This window comes from Ceratotherium simum, chromosome 5, assembly GCF_057802395.1.
Source record: "Ceratotherium simum simum isolate JZ-2026a chromosome 5, ASM5780239v1, whole genome shotgun sequence".
NCBI lineage: Eukaryota > Metazoa > Chordata > Mammalia > Perissodactyla > Rhinocerotidae > Ceratotherium > Ceratotherium simum.
Window position 1 is genome coordinate 50,226,121 of NC_141904.1, and position 27,023 is coordinate 50,253,143.

At 59.0% G+C, this 27,023-nt stretch overlaps 1 protein-coding gene across 2 annotated transcripts; it reads right to left on the bottom strand.

The window, feature by feature from the left end:
* Nucleotides 1-333: 333 nt before the first annotated feature.
* On the bottom strand, nt 334-26,326 carry CELSR3 (cadherin EGF LAG seven-pass G-type receptor 3). Of its 2 annotated transcripts, XM_087430938.1 has the most exons (35): nt 22,579-26,326; nt 20,382-21,032; nt 19,694-19,919; nt 19,270-19,385; nt 18,839-18,927; nt 18,574-18,731; nt 17,885-18,048; nt 17,505-17,630; nt 17,245-17,414; nt 16,714-16,899; nt 16,021-16,137; nt 15,455-15,626; nt 15,147-15,288; nt 14,927-15,047; nt 14,425-14,608; nt 14,011-14,112; nt 12,566-12,660; nt 12,133-12,342; nt 11,693-11,888; nt 11,267-11,422; nt 10,689-10,863; nt 9,884-10,051; nt 9,533-9,659; nt 9,239-9,445; nt 8,838-9,012; nt 8,501-8,613; nt 7,946-8,025; nt 7,342-7,465; nt 6,767-6,883; nt 6,513-6,661; nt 6,124-6,239; nt 5,658-5,816; nt 4,904-5,104; nt 3,640-4,528; nt 334-2,293 (listed from the first exon to the last, which is right to left on the bottom strand). In XM_087430938.1, exons 1-35 carry the CDS (start codon nt 26,324-26,326, stop codon nt 2,266-2,268), a joined length of 9,957 nt encoding a protein of 3,318 aa, XP_087287064.1. In that variant the 3' UTR covers nt 334-2,265. The 2 variants fall into 2 exon arrangements, 1 of the variants encoding a protein (XP_087287064.1); XR_015552218.1 differs by lacking the exons at nt 334-2,293; nt 3,640-4,528; nt 4,904-5,104; ... (1 more) ...; nt 6,124-6,239; nt 6,513-6,661 and having other exon boundaries at nt 7,187-7,465.
* Nucleotides 26,327-27,023: the final 697 nt, after the last annotated feature.

Here is a 27,023-nt window from a genome sequence, read left to right on the forward strand (position 1 = left end):
AGCCTCCCTTCGACTCTGGACACAGACCTGACGTAAGGTGCGAGGTTCCTCTCCCCTGCACATAGCACAGCCCAGGCATCACGCCCAAAAGTTTCTGCCTGAGCCACAGAGGAATGGGGTGTCTTGGCCAGCTCCAAATCCGAGAGGCTGGTTGGGGTCAGTGCTGTCAATGAGCTGAGGAGTTTAGCAAGGGCAGTTCCTAGGGTTGGTTTGACCCCTGGTTTGAGCCAGGGCAAATGCCAGGTTGGACTGCAGGCCCTGAAGACTTAGGAAGTCATCATGCTGCTGCCTTGACAGGGAGGGGGTTTCCCGTGGGGCCTTACTCCCAGCACCTCTGCTCATACTTCAGGCCCCAATCACAAGGTGACTGGCTAGAATTCAAGATGAAAGAGATGGGAACCTGGTCCAAATCTCCAGTGAAATGGGCTAAAAATAGCTGAATATTCTTGGGGGGGCAGCGGTCAGATTTCTCCCAAAGGTCAGCCTGGCCTGAATCATTCATAGCCACCCTCCTATTCCACCCCCAAACAGAAAGAGGCAATAACCATTTTCTATAGAAGTTTATTCCCAAAACAGCGCGGCTTCACGGAACAATTTACACAGACAGGAAAAGGGGCCACTGGGCTAGACGGGGGGACTCCCAGAGAGGAGCATCTGCAGAACCTAGGACATATCAAGGACAACTCCCTCTCCCCACAGCAGGCCCCTCAACCCTTCAAGGGCAGGGGTCATTCTGGGTAAGGAGAGCTGGGATCCTGGCTGGCGGGATTTGGCAGCAGTCAGTAAAGTAGAACTTTTAATCTCCTTGGAAACTGCCTCCCAAGAGTATGTGTGGGGGAGGGGTGTGTCTGTACAGACCCCCCACAACCCTGCACAGCTACTGTTGCCAGTGGTAAGAGCTTGCCTACTCTCAAGGCCTTCTCTGTCTGCTGTTCAACAGGGGACTTGGGGCTGACCTTTGACCTGGGAGAGCAAGGGGTTAGAAACCCCTCAAGAAGGCCAGGCCCAGGGTCCTCACAGGTGGATCCTCCAAGCCCCTCTCCCATTTTCTCTACCTTTCACTTGTAAACAAAGGGAAAAAAAAAAAAAAACCACTCTCAACTGTAAACAAAGTGTAAAAGTTCAAAGTTTTAAGTTGTAAACAAAGTTTAAAAATGTTTTAAATCTTGACCTGTAAACAAAGTAAAATTTAAAAGTCCCCAGTTCTGGACATCAGACAAAGTAATAAAAGTGAGAGTTTTGTGAACAGGGTCTTAACAGTCATCTTTCCCTTTAGAAGGGAACATAGGAGGGTGGTACTGAGTCACTTCCTGCAGCCCGGGTGCCAAGGGCCAGGGAGTTCCTGTAAACATGGGAGGCAGTGGCACCTACATTCTGAGTCTTCAATTCCTGTTTCTGCTCCCTTTGCTCCTCCTCCCACCCTACCCTTCAGAATAAATTCTAAAGGGGGCAGTGGCAGGGAATCAAACGGCACCACAGACAACATTTGCTCACAGCAGGGGCAGGGGCTGGCAAATGACCCTCCGCAGGAATGTCTGAATAGAGGCCTGAAACCCTCCCCATGGGAGAAAGGGAAGCCTTGCTCTGTAAACATGACATCTGCTGCTCCACCAGTGCCCCACAGCATCAGTCATAAGGCATAAGGCAGTAAGTGGCAGGGACTCCACATAATAAACACACACATCCACGGGGAGGGGTGGCATGAGCAAGCCCCTGTGAGGAGGACAGAGGACCCCTGTTTCCAAGACCAACCCCCAGTCCCAGAAGTTTGGCCCTTGGGGCATCCAAGAAAAAGCAAAGATCAGTTCTGCACTTTGGGCCCCGACAATATTCAGATCAACCTGGAGGGGGAGCATTTCCTCTCCTGTCTGAATCTACTCCAGTAAGATGAAAAGAAAGAGCATATTGTTTGCCAGAGACCCAAATGGAGCCAAACTCTGCACCTCTTTCCCCTTGTCCCCCTCCCCCTCCCAGCCCAGCCTCAGAACCCCGGGAGACAGAAAAGCTGAAAAATAACATAAGCATATCTCTCTGGTTACAAAGGTACAAAACGTATAAAAGTCCTCCCTTCAGTTCCCTTGCTCTGCGCACGTTACACACATGCTCACAGGTCAGCGTGGAACCTCAGCACAGCAGCAACAGAGAGAGCTGGGGGCGGGGGGTGGGTAAGAGGCTGCCTCAGGATCAGCCCCTGACTCCTGGAGTCTCTTCCATTAGCCCGAATCCTCCATCGCCCTTGCTGTTCCTCCTCCGCACGTCCGCCCCTCAGGAGTGACCCTCACTTCTGGGAACTCTGCAGAGTTGAACATGGAGATCAAAGGTGGTTGCTAAGAGGACTCTGAGTCAGGTGGCTCTGGACTCCCCTACAGGACCTCTCCCCTCCCGTCCCCCATCACCTTTAGCTCTCATTCCCTAGCCCCCTTATGCCCATTCTGGAGTTCTCAGAGCCCTCCACCCATTCTGGACTCCCAGATTCATCAGCAAAGCCCCTCGGCCGGCCACCTATGTCTTTTCTCTTAGCACTTAGCACTTAGCAAGCACCTACAATAGATACTATATTAAATCACTTGACAGATTTTGTCTCAAAAGTCTCCACATCTCAAAGAGTTTGTTACTACAGGCACATTTTGCAGATAAGAAAACTGAGGCTCAGAGAAATCAAGTGTATCTCCAGAGCCTAAACCCCTGCTCAGTCCCCCAGTGCCCCCTCAACAACCAGACCCCAAGGTTGGCTGCTGGAGGACCCAGGTGGTGCTCACAGCTCCCTCTCATCCCCACCCCTAGCATCCTTCCTGGGCACCAGGCCCCAAAATCTACTGCCCCTTTCTCCTCTCCTGACTCTGCTCAGGTTCTGTTGATCTCCTGCCCCACTCCTGGGGTCCCCTTCCCCCCAAAGCCTTCTCTCACCCTACAGACCTCCACAGAGCCTGACCTAGCTGTTCCTCCCTCTTAAAACTCAACTCTCCTTTTGGCTCCTAAAGCCTGGCAGCTCCTGGTTCCTCCTCACTCCCTCTCTGACTCCTGTGTATCCAGCTGCCATCCCCTACCCCACAGATGCCCCAGAGTCACCTGAGATGTCCCAGGTCCCAACTCAATTCCTGTATGCCCCACCCCACAGTGCCCACAGGCAGGAGGAACTTAATATTGACTGAATCAATCAATGAATGAATGATTTACCCTCACAGTTAACTCTTCAGCCTGGCATATCCTGGCACTACTTCTGGCCCCTCCTTATCCCATACCACCCCTAGGCAAAGCCCCCCGAGCAAAGACTCCTCCTCTCCTCCCTGCCCCTTCTATGTACCAGGTAACCTCCCTCTTCTAGGCCTTGGCTCCTGCCCTGCCCCACTCCACTAGCTCAAGCCCTTTGGAAGGCACCTATCTTTCCTCCTTAGCCCCGGAGGTGCAAGGGAAGGTAGCTGGCCTCAATCATATAGCCACCAAATCCCTGCTAATCATGCCCCCATTCCCTGCCAGATTTCTGCCCTCAGCCTGTGGCCCCCTGGCTGTGCTGAGCCTGGGGCAGACCACACTGTCTGACAACCCCCCACGCCAATCTTTGGCAGAACACAGGGCAGGTTGCACAGAAGGTTGCCCTAAGCTGATGAGGGTATGAGCTGGTGGCTGGACTCTGCTTACTCTGAGTCCGGTGACAGCTCTGAGATGCTGTGGGATGTGGCAGAGCGTGGTGTGGAGGGCCCAAGCACTGAGGCAGTGGCAGAAGGCGTGGCAGTGGTATGAGGGCCCGAGGGTGTGCTTGAGGACTGCACAGAAGAGGAGAGAGCCGAGGAGTTGAAGGAGGCGAGGATAGAGGAGAGAATGTCCAGCTGCTCTGTGGAGGGGCCATGGCTAGGGCTACTGGCTGGGTCCTCCCTAACTCTGAGCAGCTGCGGGGGTGGCCCAAGACCTTCTCGTGAGGGGTGCCGGCTAGGCACGTGGTCTAGCCGCTCCCCTGAGTTCGATCTCCTAGATAGAGAGTCCAGGGGCCGGGATGGCAAGAGGGGGTCCCTTGAGAGTTGCCGCTGGGAAGACAGGGGCAGAGGTGGGGGCTGTGGGTCAAGGTCCCGGGCACCATGGGGCGGGGCCAGCGTGCTCAACCACTCGCAAGGTGCCCCTAAGTCCAGCGCATCTCGAGATCCGAAGCGGCCAGCCCTGGCACCCGGGTAGTCCCTAGGTGGCTGCCTCCGTGGTAGGGTGCTGCCCCGATCCCTGGGCTCCAGGCGGCCTGGCACAGCATCCAGGCGTTCTTGGGAACCTGGCCGACTCAGGGGATGCAGAATTGGGGCAGGGGCCTCCTCCAGTCGCTCACGGCTCAGTTGCCGCCGGAGGAGCAGGTCCAGCTGTTCTCGAGAGGAGTAGCAGCTGGCTGGCTGTGAAAGGCTGCCTGTGCCCCCTCCAACATAGATGCGGCCATAGGAGGCAGCCGGCACAGCACAGTGGCCCAAGGTGGCTGCACGGCACCAGGACAATTCAGGGAGACCTCGGGTCTGTGGCACCAGTGGGTACTGCAATCGGTTTTTCAGGATGCCTGTGGGAGGAACAAAAAGGGGATAGGATGTATATGGGAGCGGGGGGACAGGAACTTCCTGGGTCTAGGGGTACGGCAGCCTCTGGGATCCCTGTGACACAGGGTTGGGGGCAGAAATCCCGTGGGGAAGGGGAGAGGCAGCTCCTACGAATCCCTGAGAGGCAGCAGGACAGGGGTCAGAGTGGGGAGGCAGTAATCCCCTGGGTCAGGACAGGGGCAGTCTCCAGGGACCATGAAGCAGGATAGAAGAGCAGAAACCCCCCAGATTAGATCAAGAGGAGCTCTCAGGATCCCTGTGAGGCAATATAGGATTAGGAGGCTGAAATGGGCAGTCCCCAGGGTCCCTCAAGCGCAGGTCAAGGTCATGGATCATACCTTTCCTCTGGCGCTGGGCCTGGCCCAGGGAGGTTTCATCTCCACTGGTCAGGGCCAGGTCAGGCTGATTGTTATTGGCTGCATCCTTGCTGGCGTCCAGCCCCAGGCGCCTTTCGGAGCCCCAGGTCTGCAGAGCACAGGGAGCAGCCTCGCATTCCCCCAGGGCTGGCCAGTAGGACAAGAGGTCGTTGCCATCCACATCTGTGAAGCCAGGGCAAGTTACAGGAGCCTCTGGGTTGACCCCAGTGACTCATGACCTCTGTGACCCAGACTCAATGACCCCTGACCCTAATCATTCCTGAAACCCTGGCTGTTCTCATTAAGAAGAGGTAGGAATAGGAGGGTGTCTCTCAGAGATCAATGGAACCATCCAGGGAGGGGATTGCTGATAAGCCCCCTACTTTCGATTTGAGGTGGACAGAGACTGGGGGTGGGGGAACCTGATGGTCGAGGGGTCAGGAAGACCAGGCCAAACTCCAACCCTAAGGGAAGACAAGGGGCTGGAGGGATGACACATCACCCTACAACATCCCTGACCTCATTATTCTGTTGCCCAGACTGCTCCTGGGTCTCTAGCCAGAAGAACACTGCTGGGAGGCTGGACGGGGAGAGGTGCTCGGGTGCCCAGTGATGACCCCAGGTTCCTAAGAGGTCAGTCCTGGGAATCCTTAGGAGATAGCAGGGTCCTTGGGTCACATCTAAGAGGAATATGAGGTGTCTCTTGGTCACCCATGGGGTCAGAGGGCCCCATCACCTTTGGGATGGGTGAGGAGCCTCTCACTCTGGGCTGCCCGGCGGAGTGGACGCTGGAAACGCCCTTGTGTCTGGCCGTTGTCCTCACTTTCTGAGGATGGGATGGACAGGCTTCTCTCCTCCTCCAAGGACAGGTCGCTGTCAGAGTCGGAGTCTGCGCCTGGAGTTGGGAAGGTCAGGAGGAAGGTATAGCAGTGACTTGGAGAGGTGAGGGACATGGGGGGTCTTAAGGGTGGCTGCAGCATGGGGAAAGGGGCTGGGGACCTGGAGAGAGCTTGGAGTAGGGTAGGAATGGAAGGGCTGGCACTTTTCAGGAGATCAAGGGCTGGGTGGGTAGGGGCCTCTTGGGGCAGTGACCTGGGGAGAGCTCGCCCCACTGCAGTCAGCCACTGCTCCTGATTTGGGCAGAAGAAAGGGGAATCAGGGATAGATCCTCTGCCTCCCTCCTCCCTGGCCCAGGCCCCCACCTCCACCAGCATCTCGATGGAACATGGCCACGTCCAGGTCAGTGGGGCCAGCGTGAGCCTGGAGGCTGTTGTCAGTGTGGTCGGCAGCTGAGCCATGTCGAACCAGGACATTGTCCCTGGAAATTCAGGAATCCCCCCATCAAAGAGGGATGTGATGGGGTGCTTTGGAGGCTGGGGTCTCTGTGGGTGTACAGCCAGCTGCATGTGGAATGGCTCTGAAGGCATCCCTGGGTGTGTGGCAGGAGGCATCTGGGGCAGAGGCAGCCGCAGAGGCCCAGATGGCTGAGATGAGTAGATCCACTGCTTTAGGACATGGTAATGCCAACCCCTGGTAAAGTGGGGCTGCTGTGAGCTGTGTGTGCCCCTCACGAGGAAGCCCCTCCACTCACCTGAGGTAGCTGCAGCCCCGTTGGCTGTCTTGGTCCTGGGTCCGGCCGGAGCGGGCACTGCTCACGGAGGAGACGGTGGAGGCACCAAGAGTGATGCGGATGAGGCCACTCTCCTCAAAGAGGGCCGTGTTGTTGTAAGCCCCAGGCCCCTGGGGCAGCGCGTGGGAATAGGAGTGTGAGCCAGCCCTGGAGAAGCTTCAAACCCTGGGCTTCCAGGGCCCCCACCCTGACTCCCAACCCTGAGAGCCCCTCACCGTCCCAGGCGCTGGCCTTGCCTCCTCAGGCGCTGCCTTCCTGCCCAGACAGGCTGGTGTCCAGGCAGCCCGAGCATCTGCATTCAGGACACAGAAGAGCAGCAGCACCGCCAGGCCCTGTGGGTCAGCAAGGGTCAGTGAGGGGTCAGTGAGGGGTTGGGGAAAGTCAGCGAGAGATCAGAAATGAGTCAGAGAAGGTCGAGTAGGGCCACCAGGGGGTCAGTCAGGGCTGGTATAGGTCACTATGGGTCAGCAAGGGGGGTCAGTCACTGCAGGTTAATGTGAGCCAGTGAGGAGCCCAAGGGGGGACTCGGTAAGGGGGTCAAAGAAAGTCAGCAGAGGCAGTAAGAGGCCAGAGCGGCATGAGTGACTAGAGTCAGCGAAGGTCAATGTAGACCAGCAAGCAGCCAGGAGCCTCACTGTTGGTGAAGGTCAATCCAGGATCAGCACCCAGCCTGGTGTCGGTCATCCAGTAGGAGTCAGCTCCAGGCTTGGGATCAATGTCCTGCTCAGGGCTGGACCCACCCTGCTGAAGCCCCATCTGGTCCAGGGTGAGAGAGGGGTGTCAGAGTTACCTGGAGCCCACACAGGCCGGCATGGAGGTAGTGGAAGGCCAGGATGCTGTGGTTGATTGCCAGAAGGCCAAAGAGCCAGGAGGCACTGATCAGTAGAAGGAGCAGAAAGGAGCTGCGAAGGGTCCTGCCACAGGAACATGAAAGGACACAGGAGAGGACACACAAGGGTCATGCAGGGCTCACATAGGGGACACAGGAGGACGCACAGGGGTCACACAGGGGATAGAAGGAAAGGAACTCACATAGGAACACGAAGGTCTCAGGGGACACTAGGGGAGATGGGAGGTCACAGAAAGAACCAAGAGAATATTCAGGGAGCCATGAGGGGGCATGTGGAAAACACACAGGAAGTGGGCAGTGAGACAAAACATGGAAGACAGGTGGGGACACACGGAGCAGGGGGAAAAGTGAGCCAGGCCATGGGAGACTTGGGAGACAGCAGGGCAGAAGCATGTTTGGGGTCAGAGTATGGCAAGGGCACCAGAGAAGAACCACAGGGACTGGAGCCCAGCCGGCACCAGGGATGCTCTGGGCCCCCAGACCCACCCCCAGGAAGGGGCTGCCATGCTGAGAATCCCCCAATTCCATCAGCCAGCCAACTCACAGCACAGACGTCTTCTTGGCCTCCCTCTGCCCGGTGGAGCAGGATGTGCGGGCAGCGAGGAGACACATGGTCCCGTTCATCTGAACCCACAGCCAGACATGTGGAGCAGGGACAGGGGAGAGAGAGACAGAGACAGTGAGAGCCAGACAGAGAGAGACAGGGACAGAGAGAGACCAAGACTCACAGAGAGAGGCAGAACCAGTGAGAAACACGCGCACACACACACACACACACACACACACACACAATACAGAGATCAGAAATAAAGAGAGACAGGGGGGCTTAGAATCATAGAAAAAGTCAGAGATAGGGAACCAGAGAGGGACTGAGAGATTGAGATGGAGAGAGAGACAGAGGCAGGGAGAGGCAGCCAAGTCTCTGACCCCACGCACCTCATCTCCATGCCAGTGGAGTGGGGAACAGAAATGGAGGCTGAGCCCAGGAAGCCTGTGGACTGCCACCTGGCACCCCTCAGCTGACACCCCCACACCTGCTGCAGGGCCCTTTTCCCCCACAAAGGGGAACACACAGGTGGCACTGAGTGCAGGCACCTACCACAATGACAAGGACGACAGGGCCTGCGAAGCTCCAGATGAGAGGTTCATGGACCGAGATCCAGCAGAAGTCAGGGTTCCCATAGCCATCGGGATCCAGGCCTACAGCAAGCCCTGTTGGGGAGAAAGGAGAGGATGGATGGGCGTGTTCTAGAGCTGCCGATCCTCTCATGTATGGGTAGGAGCCAGGGGTGAGGGCAGAGCGGGTTCCTCCCTCAGCAGATGGCATGGGGGGTTGACGTTGGGATTAGGATTGGGGGCAGGGTCAGGCGTCAGGCTATGGGATGGACAGAGGTCAGGGTCACAGGCCTGGAGGGGCCAGTGGGCAGGGCCCTCACCCAGCAGCACAGCAGGGACGCCCCAGCCCAGGGCATGGTAGAAGCGCATGGCGCCACGGTCCACATTGCGGGGCTCAACCTGCATGCGGTAGAGGTGCAGCCCCTGCACAAGGAGCCACGTGAAGGTGCTGAGGAAGAAGTAGTGCAGGAGGATGGCGACTGCAGTGCACATCAGCTGAAGGCAGGGTAGGGGGGCGTCAGGACCTCTCCTGCCTCCCCCTACCTCTGACCCCCACCCCAGGCATCTGTTTCCCACCTATGACCCCTAAACCACAGCACGTTAACCCAGTATCCTGCCCCAAACCCTGGCCCCAACCTGAGCATCCCTGAACTTTGGCCCCAGGCCTTCCTGGGCCAGGTAAGGTCATCAGGACACAAGTCCCCTGGCCCTGACCCTGCACCTGGTTTTGGGTCCTATGGATCCCCAGCAGGAAGAGGAGTTCTGCCACCCCCAGGGCGGCCGCCACATTGGCATGGATCCCACGCATGTTGGACTTGAGGCTGCGGAGGCTCAGCAGGACAGCCGCAGTCAGCAGCAGCGCGGCCACAGACACTGCCACGACCACGTGGGTGAACACAGCCAGCAGCTCCAGGTCGCCCTCTAGCCGCTGTGGGGACAGGGATGGTTGCTGGGGTGTTGGGCATCCCTGCCCTTTGACCCTCCCACTTCCTTAGGACTCTAAACACAGCCCCACCTCACGGGGGGAGGCATCCATGAGGACCCCAAAGGTGCCTGTCCGGCTGCAGCGACACCGTGCGTGGGAGCCATTCCTGTGCACCAGCTCGCAGTCCCGTGCTATCCACATGCCGTGCTGGTCAACCCTATGGCCACAGGGCAGTTAGACCTTCCATCTGCTCTGGGGAGTGCCCCATTGCCAGGCAGGGGTTTGTGAGACATGGAGGGAGGGGCCGAGGGTGCCTGGACTTGGGGAGCAGCATTCCTCATGGGCCCAGGTGTGAGGGGCATTAGTGGGGGTCCCAGGGGCAGGCTGGGCCTCCCAGGGGCTAACAGGGGGACCAAGGGTTTCCAGAGTGGAGGTCCTCACGGGCCAGGCGGGTCCCACTGCATGCAGATCGCCTTGCTCCGATTTGCCGTCTGTAGCAGGCGGAACTCAAGGCTGATCGGGGATTCCAGGATGCCCCTTAGGAAGCTGCGTCCATGGAACACAGCCACGCTGACCACCGGAGAGTTCATAACTGGGTTCTGGGGAAGCCTGAGGAGACACCCCACCTGGGCTTGGACACTGCTGACCTACCCGAGCTCTGACTGCCTACCTCACTGGCTTCATGCCACTTGCTATGGCCGACCCAGGGCCTGGGATGCCCTAGAGTGGATGCTGTTTTTGAGAATCCCTTCAACCTCTGCTAGGCTGCTTCAAGACCACAGGTCCATGGACTACCTGGGGTGTCATGGTTCTGCATAAATGGCAGGTTCTCTGCAGCCACAGGGCTTCCAACCCACTGGCCACACTCAGGTCTGAGGCCCAAGCAGCTCCAGACTGTTTGCCTCAAACTGCTCTCCCTGCTACCCACATCTGACCTGCATCAGTCAGCCCATCTTGCCTGTCTCTATCAGCCAGTTTGCCTGTCTATACCTGGCTCCTGCACCTCTCCTTTGTATAACTGCCCCCATCTGTGGTTCCATGTCTGTCTGCTACTCTGCACAACTCCACAGAACACATTTCACATGGAACCTAGCCTGGACAAGGCTCCCTGGAGCTGGTCACAGGAGCGTTTCTGTATGACTGTGAACCTGCTCATTTGCCCACCAAAAAAGGGGGTGCTAGGCTAGGTAGACCCTTGCAGGAAGTTCAGGGGTGAGGGGACTGGTAGTAACTCCACCCGTGGTACCTGGCGCCACGGCGCTCGGCCTGGAACTGGGCAGGGAGCAGCTCCCCCAAGGTGCGGTAAACAAGGAGGATGACAATGGAGATCCCAGGCTCAGGCTCAGTCTCTGGGGGCGCCAGTGGGGGAGCCACACTTGAGGTGGTGGAGTTTTCCATGCTGCTGCTGCTTGTGGACAGAACTGCCAGGGGAGGAGGAGGAGCCACTGTCAGTAACCTCTGACCCTGAGCACCCAAAAACCCAGCTCTGAACCCAACCCAGCTTCAAGCATGGGACTTTCTTCCCTGCAGGTCCAGAACTGGGGGTGAGCAGGAGCCCATGAAGGGGACATGGGCTCCCCAGGGCTGGATCCTGAATATCAAGGCCTGGGAGAGGTTATCCGTGGGAGGGAGAGGCTCTGGTGAGGTAAGAGAGTGGTGGGGCAAGGTGTGGGGTAGTGGGTTGACACAAGAGGGTCTCACACAGGGGGTCTGACATAGGGGAGGTCTGTGAAGGGGACAACTGGCAGGAGGGTGACATGGTATATGGCTTCGGTGGGGGCAAGGAAACAGAACCTGGCCCAGGGGTCACCCAAGGGCTCTCACCTTCAGGTGGGGACAGCCGTGGGGCCTGGGAAGGCAGCAGCACGTGGGTTTGAGGATCCCAGGCATCCTGGCCCCGGAAAAGGTTGCTGTGGTAACGAGGGTAGCGACGGGTTCCCCGGGTCGGGCTGGGGTGCTCCATACGGTCGATGCTGAGCACTGCCCGGGAGAAGAGGGATGAGACTCATCAAAGATCTCCTCCTCAATGCTGCAGGTCCCACTCCCTCCTACTCCTATCCTTTACCCAAGTCCCACAACCCATAGCTTCCTTGCTACCAGCACAGAGCCTGTCCCTACAAAGCGCTGAGGGTGGTGGCACAGCCTCTTGCCACTAATAGTGACATCAATAGCCCCTAGCCCCTCGGACCTCCAGGTCCCTGCCCTTTCACAGCCCCCTTCCCACCCCGCCCCACCCCACCCGCCACATACTGATGTTGGGTGTCACTAGCCCCACGGGATTCAGGTATGTGAGTTCCATATTCCTTGCGAGCGTGGCCACATATTCCTCCAGATGCTGCACCAGCCCTGCACTGCCTGGGGATCCCCCGGGGGCCCGCTGCCCCAGTGATGCCCACAAGTCCCCAGTCTCTGGAGCAAGCAGTGCAGAGCCGGCCCACAGCAGATTCTGAGAGGAGGGAGATGAAAGTAGACTCAGCCAGGTGAGGATGTGTGAAGGGACAAGGCAAGCCTAAGGGGTCCGGTCAGGTGCTCAGAGGGGCCCCAGCAGGCAAGGGGCTGGGTCTGAAGAGGACAAGGGAATAGGGAGAGCCCAGGGCCTTCACTTCCCTGGGGTCAGGAGGGGCATGAGTGGGGGATTCAGGGCTGGGGGTATAGGGCCAGGGGATAGGGAGCACAGGGCATAGCCCCACCTCATTGAAGTGGGCGTCCTGTGTGGCTGTCAGCCCAAAGCCCTGCTGGTGGCTCTCAAAGGCCAACAGATGGGCCAGCAAGCGGGCAGTGACTCGGATATCTTGGCTAAAGTAGTGGTCAGTGTGGACGGTCACCTCCCGCAGCCTCTGAGCCAGCTTCTTGGCCTCCACTGTATCTAGTGCTGTCTTGTTCAGCTCTAGGCCATCCAGCTGCCAGGACAAAGATGAGGCGGTTGCTCTGTGGTCCCTTAGGCCTTTCTCAAAAGCCTCACAGGAAGAAGGATTTGGCCAGATTAAAGAGCAACCAGGAAAAGCCCAGGAGGTCGAGGGCTGGGGCATGATGTCTGGAGCCCACCACAGGCCTGGGGAAGCTGAGGCCAGGGCCAGGGCCAGGGCAGGTCTTGAGTGCAGGGCAAGGTCTGGGCAGTCTCACCAGCAGACTGAGGTCTCGAAAGGCAGGGGAGGTACAGTTGAAAAGGTCAGGCTCCAGCCAACCCTGGTCCTCGTCACATAGCCGCACAGCAGCACCTGGGGACAGGCGATCCCTGGTCAGGCCTGGGACCTGGACACCTTCACTGAAGAGGTGACCACAGCACCCTCCCCTATCCCAGTGGGAGCTCTGAGGTAGAAATCAGAGTAATAGGCATCTGCAGCTGGACCTGTGGATAGTGCAGCCCCAGCCCCCAGGCCAGGCAGGCCCCAGCTGCTTGTCAATTGCTGAGGGGTCTGTGGACCATTCTGAACCACCAACTACAAGCACAAGTGTAGGGCTACACATATACACACACATACGCACACAGACACACACACTCCCCAATGCTCACATCTGTACACACATAAATGTGTGGACCAGGACAAACACAGATACACAATGCTCTCTTATACATACACACAGACAAGCGAACACAGACCAGGTTTTCCAGCAGTATTTTGTGGCCAAAGGAGGTGGGGGTGGAAGTTCTCACACAAGTTTTAGCTGCCCCAGTGGTGACTTTGCTGCCATCTCTCCTTTGTCTGTGGGGTTGGGGTGGGGGTTGAATGAGAATTGACCTGGGCCTTAAGGGAGTTTGTAGCCACCAGCAAGAGGGACCCTAACTTAAACACAGAACCCACTCTCCCCAAGACAGACTCCTAGATGCGTGCACAGACACAGAAAGACACACACATGAGCATGCATACATAGACAGTCTCTGTCCAGCCACTGCAGAGATCTCAAGCAGCAAGGAGGGTTCTGTGGGGACCTCAGGCAGTGGCAGTGGGGAGGGGCCCTCAGGCAGCAGGGAGGAGTCTTTGGGGTTCTCAAACAGAAGGGAGGGGTCTTTCGTGACCTCAGGCAGTAGCGAAAGGCCTGCAGGGATCTCAGGAACTGAGGAAGGGTCTACAAGGACTTTAGGAAGTGGGGAAGGATCTTCAGGGTCCCCAGGCAGTAGGGAGGGGTCTCTGAGGACCTTAGGCATCAGAGAAGAGCCCCTGGGGTCCTCAGAAAGCCAGGAGGGGCCTCCAGGGACTTCAAGCAGTTAGGAGTAGCTTTTAGAGACCTCAGGCAGCAGGGAGGGGTCTGCAGGGACTTCAGGCAGCGGGAGGGATCTGCAAAAGCCCTGGCAGCGGGAGGGGGCAGCGCACCTCAGCAAACACGTACCCCTTACCTGCACCCCGCAATCCTGCCCAGAAGCCAAGAGAAACAGACGGAGGCTCAATGAAGGTGTGGGGAGGGACCCAGAATCCCTAGGAGGTAGTGAGGGGCCCACATGGACACCTACCCTACTCCCACCTCTTTGCAGGAACAAGGCCACCCAATTCAGGAAAACAGGTGGCTCCAACAGTCAGAGGACAGGCCCACCCCCACCTAAGTGATGCACTTGCCCCCCAGGTACTCACCCAGGGCCCCCCGAGGACAGGGCACTGAGGCCAAGACACCAAACTTGGTCTGGGGCCACCACACACCAGATCTTAGGGACTTGGGGCAGGCATCATAGAGCACTAGGGAGAGAAGAGGCGCTGAGCCAGGGAACAAGGGGCTGGGGCAAGTGACAGCCACACCCACTGCCCCTCCACCACTCACCCCAGGCCCACCACTCACCACTCCCCTGCTAGCCTCACAGGAGCTGGCCTGTCAGATTGTGATAAGTCATCAAAATACTTGGGGCAAATATGGAGGTCCCTGAGTGTAAGCGGTCTCCCTCAGAGAAGCCTCCCAGAGTCCCCACCCAAGGAGCCAAGCATGCCATGATACTTGGTGGCAGCGTGCCAGAGCCAGCCCTCTATATGTGGAGCTGGGTGGAGCCTGCTCACCCCGGCAGCCGCTGGCTGTCACCTCTGCAAAAGGACTATCACAGCTGTTGCACTGGCGGCCAAGGGCTCCTGGGCGACAGGGGCACTGCCCGCTGTGGGGTGCACAGGAACGTGAGGTGGAGCCCACAGGGTAGCAGTCACATGGGAGGCATGAGTCGCTGCCCCGAGGTCGGTAGTGGAACTCCTGTTTGAGAATGGGTCAGGGGCCTAAGGTCAGAGGTCAGGGCTTAAGGTAGGGGTCTCAGGTCAGGGCTTGGGGAATGAAAGGAATCAAGAGCAAAGGGTCAGGAGAATAGTGCTCACAGGCCAGAAGGAAGATTGGGCCTCAAATGAAACATAAGGGAGGGGTTAGATGTCAAGGATAAGAGATGGTAGTTAGGTCACAGGACAGGGGTAAGAGGTCAAAGCCTGAGTCAGGTGGCAGAGGTGAGCAAGCTGAACAAGTATGACAAATTATGTCTAGAGAAGAGTTAAAAGGTCAGGGGTCGGGGGCTAGGCACACCTTGCAGTGACACTGCCCATTTGTCTTGTTGCAGTTGGGGTCAAAGCCCTTGTGAACGTCGCAGTTACAGGGGCCACAGGTTGGGCTCCCCCACCAGCCCCGCGGGCACTGCTGGTCCATCCTGGAGGTGGACAGCCAGGTGAGATGCTTCCATGATATCTCAGTGAGCCTCCCTCCCCACAACCAGGTCTTTCCATCCTCTCAGCCCCCAGCCCCTTACCTATGCTCACAGTGGTGCCCGAAATAGCCAACTGCACAGTCACAGGTATAGCCATGGGGGGCTTCTAGGAGGTGCCGGCATGACCCCTGGTTCTGACAGGGGTTCAAGAGGCAGGCGTCCACACAGCCTGGGCCATAGTAACCTGCAGGTTGGGACAAGGAGCTCAGGATACTGACCACAGAGCATGGGAGGAAAAAGGCACCTGTCCTTTTCAGTCCTCGCCTCCTCTAGGCTCTTCAGGTCCCCCAGTCTTCACCATGAGCCCCTAGTTCCTGCCCATATCATCTTGTCCCCCCCCCAGACCCCACCTGGCCAGCAGGTGCAGGAGAAGGTCTGCCAGAGATCTTGGCAGTCAGCATGGGGTGGGCAGGGCCCAGATGCACAGGCATTGGTCACGACACAGCCAGGTTCCACATTCACTCGGTGGCTGGGGGGAAGCAGGGCCGGGGACCCCAAAGGCGTGGAGCCGAGCCATACCCCCTGTGGACACAGCCAACAAGGGGTGAGACCCATGTCAAAGCACCTCAGCCCCAAGTCCTGCAGAGCCAGCCACCTGTCTGATGACCTCTGACATTCAGTCTCCCTTAGACCCCCCAAAAAACCCAGCCCCTAACCCTAATATCCCCAATTCAGTCCCCCCATGGGACCCCTAATTGTTCTGTCCCTGACACAAACCTCTAATGACTCTCGATAATCTAAGCTAGACTCTCACCTCTAACAGGCACAGAAAGGCTTGACCTGTCTCTGATGGCTCTGGATCACCCGCCCCCCATGCCAACCCCCATATGAATGCAGCTTTACAGGTCCCAAGGTGCCCCTGGTCTCTGACCACTCACCCTGATGCCCCATATCATGTTCCCATGCTGACCCCCACCTGGATACAGCCAACCAGACCCTGAGGACTCTCCTCTTCACTGCTGAGGGGCAGGCCTCCCACATGGAGTCGCTTTACCTTCAGGCCTTGCAGCTCACTCCCCACCGCCATGGTGTCCTGGGGGAGGGGGACAGTCAGCACTAGGGGTGCGGGAGGGGCCTGATGGACCCCTGCCCTGTCCCAGAGTCAGTCTTGGCCTTGTCCTAGCCCTGTATGACTATGCTTTGTCCCTCTGTACCAGGCGAATGGTCTGGGAAAGAGCTGCTCCCAAGTATGGAACACCTGCTGGAGCACAGGAGATGGATGATAGGATGGTTTCAGTGTAGAGCAGGGCTCAGACAGGCCCCTCTCTCCTGGACCCAGAACAGACCCTGAAATTCCATGATTTTGAGCTGGAGAGATTAGGGCAGAGACCAGAAGGGGTTTCCAGGAGTTAGGCAAAGTGCTGGCTGCAGAGGTACCCCAAGACCAGGCTAGAAATCTGGGTAGCCTCCCTGACACAAGAGCCTAGAAGTGGACCAGCCTGGCTGGCAGGGTAGGCTCAGAGCAGGGATATGAGGAGGGGCCTGGGGGCAGAAGATCAGACTATGTGCAGTGGAGGGAGTTGAGAGGAGCTGTACTAGAGGTGGGGTCAAATGAGGTGAGTCTGGTTGGAAGACTGAGAATGGACTACCCCAGGGTCAGAGGTCAGACCTGGAAGAGATTAAAGTCCAGTGAGACCATGAGGACATGGTGGCCCCGCCGGCCACCTGGCTCCTCTTGCAACTCCAGCCGCAGATCGTGCCACCGGCCGTCACTGACAGTCACCTGGTCCAGGAGTAGGTGGGCAGCATGGCCCGAGCCCCTGGTCACCATCACAGATAGCAACCCCTGCTCCAGCTGTGGGTAGAGAGACAAAGCCCTGGGGTCAGAGTCCCAAGTTGGGCTAGGGCTGGGAGTGTCAGAAGGTGAGATCAGGGGGCCCAGAGGTCAGAGCAGCAGGAGCAAGGCTATGTCTGGCACATAGGGCACCGTGCCCAGGGACGCTATGTTGCTGAGAGTGAGGTTAGGGGGCAGAGGCCAGGACCAGGGGTCATGGATTGGGCCAGAGTAGGGTCAAGAATGGTCAGTACACCTAGCAGAGTATGCTGTTTGACCAGGCCCGAACCCACAGGAATGTTGCTGGTGGCATTAGAGATTGAGAGGTAGGGAGGGTCTAGGGAGGGATCAGAAGGACAGACACACCTGACAGAGGAGCGTGCTGTGTGGCCCAGCCTGCACTTGCATCAGGATGCCCCGTGTCGCCTGTGTCCGAAATGCCAGCCCGAGGTACCACGGCACAGACACAGCCATGTCATTTCCAAAGTCCCAGCTCAGTGTGCCGTTGCCATGGAAATGGTGGGGATGGGCCATGGCTGAGGGGATAAAAGGAGCAGGGTCACAGGCCCCACCTCAGGAACAGAACTTACCCTGCAGACCCCTCCTGCCCCATGCTGCCCACTCACTGAGCCGACAGTCTTTGCCACCGAAGCCCACGGGGCAGTCACAGCTGAAGCCACCCCAGCGCTCTGAGCAGAAGCCACTGTTCTTACAGGGGCCTGAGTCGCAAAAGTGCAGCTTGGCCTGGCAGCCTGGGAGAGGAAGGCACATGGAGGGTGTGAGAACATGAGGGGGCACACAAGTGCTAGACAGGACATAAGGGTCGGGGGCCAAAGTGGCCATGATCTCAGCCCCATGTTCTCTTCGGGGTAGAGTTGGTAGAAGGCAGGACCTAAAGGCTAGGCTGTGACATGGTGCTTACCATCAAAGGAGAGAGGGGTGAGGTAAGATTCGAGTCACTCCGTGTAGCCCTCCACCCTCTCCCTACGATGGGGACACGGCTTACCTGCCGTGGTGCCATTGTTGGCGACGAAAGCCGCCATGTCCACTCGGCGGCCATCAATGTGCAGGTCCCGCATGCAGCCAACGAAGTCCTTGTGGGACACGGGGAAGTTCTCGGGGAGGTTGGGGACACCCCCCAGGAGCAGAGGGCCTGTCAGGTCCAGGGACCTGGGGGTCAGGTGTCCTGGTCATTGGTGGGACTGGGACCAAGGGAGGGTTGCTCCCGGGGGGCCATAGGAACTGGAGGGGGTAGGACTCAGAGGGTAAAATGATTGAGGGAGGAGGGTAAGGCAAGGCTAGGGAAGGATCTGGGGCCTTACTTCAGTTGTGGGGGTGCAAAGGAGAGCTCATGATGGGCAGATGGACTGGGGAAAGGTAGAAGAGCTGGGGTTGAGGGCTAGGAGAAAAGAGTGAGGCATGGTGGGGATGTGGGGCATTAGAGAGACTGGGAGGAGTAGAGATTTTGGGGGACTGGGAGCTTGGGGACTGTGTGGGAACAAGGAGTCTGAGGTAGAATACAGGGATGGGGCTAGGGTGAGGTGAGGTTTCAGCGTCCTAGTAGGGAGAGGGAAATCTGGTGGTTTCGGAAAGGACGGGGAGTTTGGCAAGCTGGAGTGAGGAGAGGGGTATGTGAAGGGTTGGGGTGGGCTTTGGGAGGCAGAGGGCATGGGGATCTGGGGCTGGGGGCCTCACTTCTTGGAGCTTGTTTGCATGCCAGCAGCCGCACACGAGTAGTTGCCAATCTCAGCACCAAACTGAAGAGCCACGGCCACGTTGCAGTCATCCACGCTCAGCACAGCCACCTTGTCCTTGGAGGGGCCCTGAGCACCCCCCAGGGCATCTGTCCGGGGCTAGAGACACAGGTATACCACTTAACAGGACCTCCAGGGTGACCCCTGAGGGGCAGGACTTGACATCCCAGGTCCCCCTATACTCCCATGCCAAAGGTGGTACCCACCTTGTTGTAGTATCTCAGATGCACAGTGTGCCACTGCCCATCACTCAGGCCCCCTGGAACTGTGGGGCTGACCACGGTGTTGGATTCACCTATTGGGGGGAATGCGTGTGGAAGGTTGTCCAGAGCTAAGTGCCTCCCACAAGTCATGTAGGCAGTTACTCCCAGGGTGACCCTGCATGTGTCAGATCACTCCCCCGACTGGTGACCATGCTGGCTAGACCAGAGTGCCTTTGACAGATGGAAGAAGCACACACACTTGGAGAAATGGACAGGGAATGGCCATGGAGGTCAGGTCTTCACTGACATCTGTTTGACATGGAGGTGTGTGTTCAGGTGTGCAGTGAGGCAAACCCGAAGGGACTTGGGGCTCAGCCATCTCACCCACACATGCACCCACTCGCCCACACACACATCCGGTTGGAGGCACCCACCTGTGGAATATGTGAGCCGCACTTGCCCCGCCACGAGCTCCAGGGCCAAGAAGTCATGCTTCTCGTTCAGGCGCCCATTGTAGAAAAGTAGCCCACTTGGCTGCACCGTTGCGAACCTGGGTGGGATGGGCAGGGCACATCACAAGCAGGACACCTCCTCAAACCCACCATCCCTGTGACAAGAGGGTTCACGGGGCACCAGCCCAGGCTGGGGTAAAAGAGGAAGCGACGAGAGAGGGTGGGACGGGTGGGTGAGACCAGTGCACTGAGGTCAGGAGCAGTGATGCTCTGAGACACCCAGGCCAGGCGTCAGGGAAGAGGGCGGTGTCCCGTGGGGTCAGGATGTGGCAGTAAGGAATCTGAGTCAGGGTCATGTAGGTAGGGACAAGACGGAGGCTCGCAGAGATACGGGGCGGGCACCTACGAGATGGACAGCGTGAGGTGGAAGCGCTGCCGCAGGCCTCGGAACATGACGAACGACCTGGGCGGGAAGGAGCGCGCCGCCACCTCGCAGAGCGGGCCCTCGAAGGCGCCGCCCGTTGGGCACTGGCAGCGGAAGCCGCCGTCGGGCCCATCCGCACAGATGCCCCCGTTGCGGCAGACGCCGGGCACGCAGTGTCCGGCCTCGGTGTCCAGCTCACAGTCTTCTCCTAGGGGTCAAGCCGCGGGCAGAGGCGGTCACGACCGTAGCGGCCGCTGCCCCAGCGGGCCCCGCCCCTACGAAGGACGCGTGCTCCAAGCAGGTTCCAAGACCTCTAAGAGGTCGAGCTCCCTGTGGGCACGCCCCGATTCGGTCTGGCCCCGCCTCACCCTGCCTGCGCGGCTCCGGCCACGCCCCTCCCAGGGTCCTGCCGGGTCCACAACCGCGGACCCTCATAGCCCCGCCCCCGCCCACGGCCACGCCTCCTTCACAACCTCAGTCCCGCCTAAGGCCTCTACTCCCTCATGGCCCTAGGCTCTCTCTGGGCCAAGCTCTAGGCTCCTGGTCTAACCGCGACCCTGGTTGGCTCAAGAGTGATGCCAGGTCCTCACGTGCATTGTAGTTCCGCCCCCACGCCCTGCCTCAGGTTTACCCAGCTCTGGCCGGGCCCCCAGCCCCGTGCCCTGCTCACCGGTGAAGCGCGGGCGGCAGACGCAGGTGTAGCCACCCTCGCGCCGCGCGCAGGCGCCGCCATTGCGGCAAGGGTTGGAGTAGCAGAGGTCGAGCTCGGTCTCGCAGAAGTCTCCCGTGAAGCCGGGCGGGCAGCGGCAGCGCAGGCCTGCAATGGGCTGAATGGGTCTGAAGAGCGTGGAGGCCGAGGCCAGGAAGGGCGCAGACGAGTCAAAGCGCAGCACCGACACGCACTTCATGTAGTTTTCGCAGGGTTCGCGCAGGCACACGTTGTCGTCGAAGGGCAGCACATCCAAAAGTGAGCGGGCAGCAAGCGCTGCGCGGCGCACGTACAGCTGCTCCTGCAGCTCCTCGGAGCTGAACCAGGGACCCGCAGCGCCAGTCCCTGCCCCGCGCGGCGCCAGAGCCGAGAAGCTCACATTGAGCACGGTGCCCCCCACGTCCGTGTCGTTCTGGATGTTGAAGATGAAGACGTCCTCGGCAGGTGTGGCAAGTACTGCGGCCACGCCTTCCAGGAAGTGGCCCAAAAGCGGCGACAGGAAGCGTTCCTGCCACATGTTCTCGAGACGCACGGTCAGGCTGTTGGCCAGCAACTCCTCGGTGATGATGACCACGCGCAGCACACACTGAGCAGTGACGCTGTGCAGCCCATCTGCGGGTGGGGGTAGGGCCAGTGGTCAGTCTGGGGTCAGCGGCTGCCCCTCCCTGGGACACAAGAGGGCTGGGGCCAGTGACTGCCCAGGCCCCCAGCATCTCCGAGTCAGTAGGCTGACCCTGCCAGGACACAAGGGGGTCCAGGGCTTGTGACCACCAGCTCCCCCAGCATCAAGGTGTCAACTAGTTGCTGCTTCCTTTCCCCTCCCTCCGACACAAGGAGGGGCCTGAGCCAGGTATCAACCAACCCCCCATAGAGCCAATGGGTCAGTAAGTCCTTCCTCCAACAGCGAACAAGAAGGTCCCTAACTGGTCAGTAACTCACCCTTCCCCAAGTTATCATGGTCAACAGGCCACCCCAACTCAGGACACAAAGGGAGCCAGGGCCACTGACCACCCATCCCCCTCCCCCCAACTCTCCAGCATTGCAGAACCAGCAAACATTCCCTCCAAGAAACAAAGAGGATTCTAGGTCAAGGATCACCCATCCCCTATCTCTGGTCAGCAAACTGCTTTCCCATGGCACCAGAAGGGGCCCTGGCCCTGTGACCACACAACGCCATCCCCTGGAACCCTGGGTCAGCAAATTCCCTCTCTTCAGGAGGGTCTGGGACCCCTCCCCCTCAGCATTCTTGGGTCAGCAAGCTGCCCATCAGCCCAGACCTGGGTGCTGTGATTGCAGTGGCCACCCCCAGAAATGAAGATGAGGTGTTTATATGCCTTGTCCCCAGACGCTAGCACACATTGAGTGGTCAATAAGGGTTAGTTGTTGAGAGAATTGAGTGATAAATGAAGACTATGCCTTCTCTGGAAGTGCCAGGAGTCCATGCTCCAGAATTTGGGAATGAGCACCAGTAAAGCCTGTCTGACAACTTCTGCAGCCTCCAGCAGGCAGGACTACAAGGGCCTCTCCAGCCTGCACCCCACTAAAAGCCTAGGGCTATAGAGGCAGGAAAGAGGCAGGTTGACCTCTGGACATTTTCTCAAAGGGCAGGGCCTTGGTCAACTCCTTGAATAGCAGCCAGGCCAGTGGGGGCCCACTCTACCTGAAGTAGTAAGTACTCTGGCAGAGTAGTAAGCTGCTCTTCCTGACGACTAAACTATTGGCCTCCCTCTCCTGCATAGATGGGGTGAGGGTCACACTGGACCCAAAGTAACCCTTCATCTGAACAGGGATGTGGTGTGGGCTGACTGGCCTATGCTAGCTTTTCCTGTGACCTCCAGAGCATTAACTCAGGACCTCCAGGCTTTCAGAGGGAGGGGAGCTATCCCTAGAGTAGCAGACAGTTCAAAGGTCTTTATGGAGGCTGCTAGATGCCCTAAAATCTTTGGAGTTCTGTGGAGACTGCCCAAGAACCTAAGTAAAGACTATGTAAACCTAATCTGTGAGGTCTATGGCAGATCCTGTGGGGTGAAAGAACCTAGCATGTAAGGGATTCTTGGAAGGCTTGGAAATCCCTCTTTGGTCTGAGGTGCCCTGTGGAGCTCCTGAGGCCCTGACAGGTTGAGATCACTGGGTCACTTGCCTGTCCCCCACCCCTCACCTGTGACAGTCACCAACATGGAGGCCACCAGTGGGCGGTTGTTGTCTAGCTTGCGGCTGAGTCGAAGCTCCCCACTGGTCTGATTGACCACCAGCAGCTGTAGCTCATTGCCCCGCTCAAAGGAGTAGAAGAGATGGTCAGAGACATCTGGGTCATAAGCTGGGATGCGTCCAATGATGCCTGAAGGGAAGGTGTCTGAGCGGTTGGATACATAGTTGTTGAAGAGGATCTGGAAGTTGTTGAGCACAGGGCTGTTGTCATTCTGGTCAACTAGGCAGACGTGCACAGTGGCCCGACTGACCAGAGGGGCAGATGTGGCCTGCACCACAATCACATATTCCTGGTGAGCCTCGTAGTCCAGGTCAATGAGTGCCGTCAACTCTCCAGAGAAGATGTCCATTTGGAACAGCTCAGGGATGTTCCCCTCCACGATCTGGTACATTATATGGGCATTGGGGCCTTCGTCGGGGTCCACCGCAGTGATCTGGGCCACCACCGAGCCCACAATGCTGTTCTCCTTCACTCGCACTTCAAACTCCTCAGCAGGGAAGACAGGTGCATTGTCATTCACATCCTGCACCGTCACCTGGATGCTGACTGGAGTCCGCAACGGGGGCACACCTCGGTCCACTGCATAGGCAGTCAGTTCATACACTGGCACTGCCTCCCGATCCAGCCGCCTCACCGTGCGGACAATGCCAGAGGTGGGCTCAATGGTAAAGTCTCCATCCCCATCTTCCCCATTCTGGAAAGTGTACTGGACCCGGCCATTGGCATGAGCATCCCGGTCAGTGGCTGAGATCTGCAGGACACTGGTGAAAGGTGGGGCATCCTCAGAGACCAACCCCGTGTAGTGGGAGGCCACAAACTGCGGAGCATTATCATTCACATCATTGACCATCACTTCCACATAAGTGGTGTCTGCCTTCTGTGGGATGCCATTGTCCCGAGCTGTAATAGCCAGTGTGTAGGTCACCTGGTCCTCATAGTCCAGTGGGGCCTGTAGTGTAATGGCCCCTGAGTCTGCATCAATGCGGAACTGGGGCAGGTTGTCCTCCAGGAGATAGGTGATACGAGCATTCTCACCCACATCATCATCAGAGGCACTGATGACCACCACGGTGCTACCCACTGGCCAATCCTCATTCACACTCACTGAGTAGTGGGCACTTTGAAAGACAGGCCGGTGAGTGTTGGCATCTGTTATGTTAATATGCACATAGCAGTGATCATGAAGGGCACGGTCAGATGCAGTCAGCACCAGCTTGAAGTAGCGTTCCTGCTTGTAGTCCAGTGGCAGAGCCAGTGTCACCAGACCTACACCCCCCTGGGTGCTTATGGCAAAGCGATTCCGAGTGTTGCCACCTGTGATCTGGTAGCTGATGGCACTGTTGGCATCACGGTCTACAGCAGTCACGCTGACCACACTGGTGCCCACAGCTGCATCCTCATTCAGCCGTAGATGGTACTCCTTCATCGTAAACTCAGGCCGATTGTCATTAACATCCAGCACAGTCACTGTGACACTGGCTGAGGCTGAGAGTGGGGGTGAGCCATGGTCTCGGGCCTCCACACCAAAGAAGTAATGCTCCACAGACTCACGGTCCAGGGGACCACTCACAGAGACCCAACCAGTGGCACTGTTTATCACAAAGGGTGTATCAGGTGCCACACCAGTTAGGGAGTACTCCAATCTGGCATTCTCCCCAAGGTCTGCATCCACTGCCTGAATGTGGATGACCGAGTGGCCCAGGGGCGCATTTTCCAGGACAGAAACCTGGAAGGGTGTGCTGACAAAGATAGGAGTATGGTCATTGATGTCCACCACCTGGATGCTAGCCAGACCCGTGTTGTTGGACAGCGGTGGCCGGCCTGCATCCTGCGCCCGGATACGCAAGGCGTACTCTCGCTCTGCCTCAAAGTCCAAAGGTGCCACCACCTGGATCTCGCCTGTGAGGCTGTCGATGGTGAAGTGGCCACGGCTGTTGCCGCTGATGATATTGTAGTGCACCAGTCCATTGGCGTCCTTGTCCCGGTCGGTGGCTCTGACTCGTAGCACCACCGTATGGGGGCGCACATCCTCGCGCACCTGCGCCACATAGCGCTTCTCGCTGAACTGGGGCGCGTTGTCATTTTCGTCCAGCACGGTTATGTGCACACGCACGGTGGCAGAGCGCGGCCCAGGCTCTTGGCCCTGATCGCTGGCCTCCACCACCAGCTCGTAGCTTTCCATGTGCTCGCGGTCCACGCGACCGCTGGTGCTGATGAGGCCCGAACGCGGATCAATCTCGAATGCGGCGGCAGCTGCAGCGCGCGCAGCTGGAGGCCCCACGAAGCGGTAACGCAGGTTGGCGTTGGGGGGCGCGTCGCCGTCTGTGGCACGCAACTGCAGGATGGGATAGCCCTCTTCCACGTTCTCGCGAAGTGTCTCCCGGTATTGCGCCTGCTCAAACACCGGCGCGTGGTCGTTCCGGTCGGCTACTGTAACGGCCACCATGGTGGTGGCCGAGAGGCGCGGCGAGCCGTGGTCCTGCGCCGTCACGCGCAGGTAGTGGCGTTCCATGCTCTCGCGGTCCAGAGCGGCCTCCGTGCGGATGAGGCCGCTCTGCGGGTCGATGCTGAACAGCTCCAGCGAGCGGCTGTTCATGAGAGCAGCCAACGAGTAGGCTAGGCGCCCAGCCTCGCCCGCGTCCGGGTCCTGCGCCACTACGCGTAGCACCGAGGTGCCCGCCGCCTCGTTCTCGGGCACTAGCGCCTGGTAGTTGTACTGCGGAAACTGCGGGTGGCGGTTCGCGGCGCGGCGGGGGCGCACCCGGCTGGCTGGGAGTGTTTTCCAGGCTCCTGGCCGGGCCGGGACCTCCGGGGGGCGCGGCGCCGGGCGCTGTGGGAGGAAGCGGTGGCGGAAGAGACCGCGGGAGCGCATGCGCTCGGGTGTTGGCTCGGGAGCTGTCCGGGACTCGCGCGGTGCTGAACCAGACTCGGGAACTGTCCTCGCCGTGAGCGGTGCTGAAACCAGCTCGGGGCCAGATCCTGCAGCCCCGGGAGGACAGTCCGGCAGGGGGACTATCCTCTCCTCTCGGGATGTCGTCGTTCTCTCGCCCTGACCCCTGCGTCCTGATCCCCACAATTCCCCACAGCAGCGCATAGTTCCCACTTTTGGGGGAGCGCTTCTCCCAGCATTCCTCTGGGAGGACACCGACTTGGAACCACGGGGCGGAACCAGAAGGTCCGAAGGGAAGGGCGAGCTCTTCTCGGGGCCCGGGACCCCTGGGGACAGAGCCTCTGGCGACAGACTATCTCTTCGCAAGGGTCCTGTCCTCCCGCAAGAGGAGACCTCTGGGCGCCAGCATAACGGAGACCCTGGTCCCTGTCCTGTCTCTTGCCCGCGGCTGCCTAATGCCTGGGCCCCATATTCCCCCCTCAGTCCCAAGCCGGGCTGCTCAGGGGGTCCTCGACCACTCTGGGCGATTTGCCTTCCCCCTCGGAGCCCCACGAAGACAGGTTCCCTGACTCCCAGGCCAGGTTCTCCATCCTCCTGGATCTCGGACGTCTCGGGACAAAGAGCTAAGGCTCCGCCGCCGATCCGTGCCCCTCGCCCCGTAGCGGCAGCTATCCCCGGGTCCCAGCCTTGGCCCCCGCCGTCCCCCAGCTCTTCCTGGCTGAGAGGGAACAAAGAGAGGAGGAGAAGCAGCAGGAGTAGCGGGGTCGTCGGCCCCCTGAGACCCCACCACAGTGGCTGCCTCGCCATCACCCACCGCCTCCCCACACGGCCTCCACCGCCCCCCGTCCCGGTCCGGGCCTTGGGCCCGCCCCGCTGCTCGGGCCCCCTCCCGTGCCCCTGCCGCCGCCCCGGTCCCCCGCCTCTCGGCCTGTCGCTCCGCGCCGCCGCCCCCCTCTGGGCACCATCTACTCCGCGGCCAGAGCCCCTTTGGCGTGCGACCCCAGCTTTTGCCGCCCCCACCACAGCATCCCCGACGCTGCTGCCGCCTCCCGCCGCTCCAACATGGCTCCCGGCCGCCGCGATGGTTCGTTCCACCTCCGCCCCGAAACCCCAAATCCGGTGGTACAGCCCTTCGCGCATGGCAGCCCTGACTACCGAAGCTGTTGCGGCCATCTTTATTGAGGGCAAAGCATAAATGCTGCCCCGGGTGCTGAAGAGGGCGCGGAGGTTCGACCCCCGGAACCACCCTCCTCGCTTGCGGCCACCTCCCTCATCCGCTGTCCTACTTCCAGGGCGCTATCCTAGCTCTCTCCTAGTCTTTCTTCTGCTTGCTGGTCTCTTGTCCCCCCTTGCCGAGCACTAGTTTCGAACCCTGTCCGGGATTTTGGTCTGAAAATTCGGTGCCCATGACGTGCAGAAAGAGCCTTCTCAAGACTCTTGGGCGAGGATTCCATGTGGAATCCTGGGGGCAGAGAGGACGATGGCTAGACGGGGACCTGGGGCG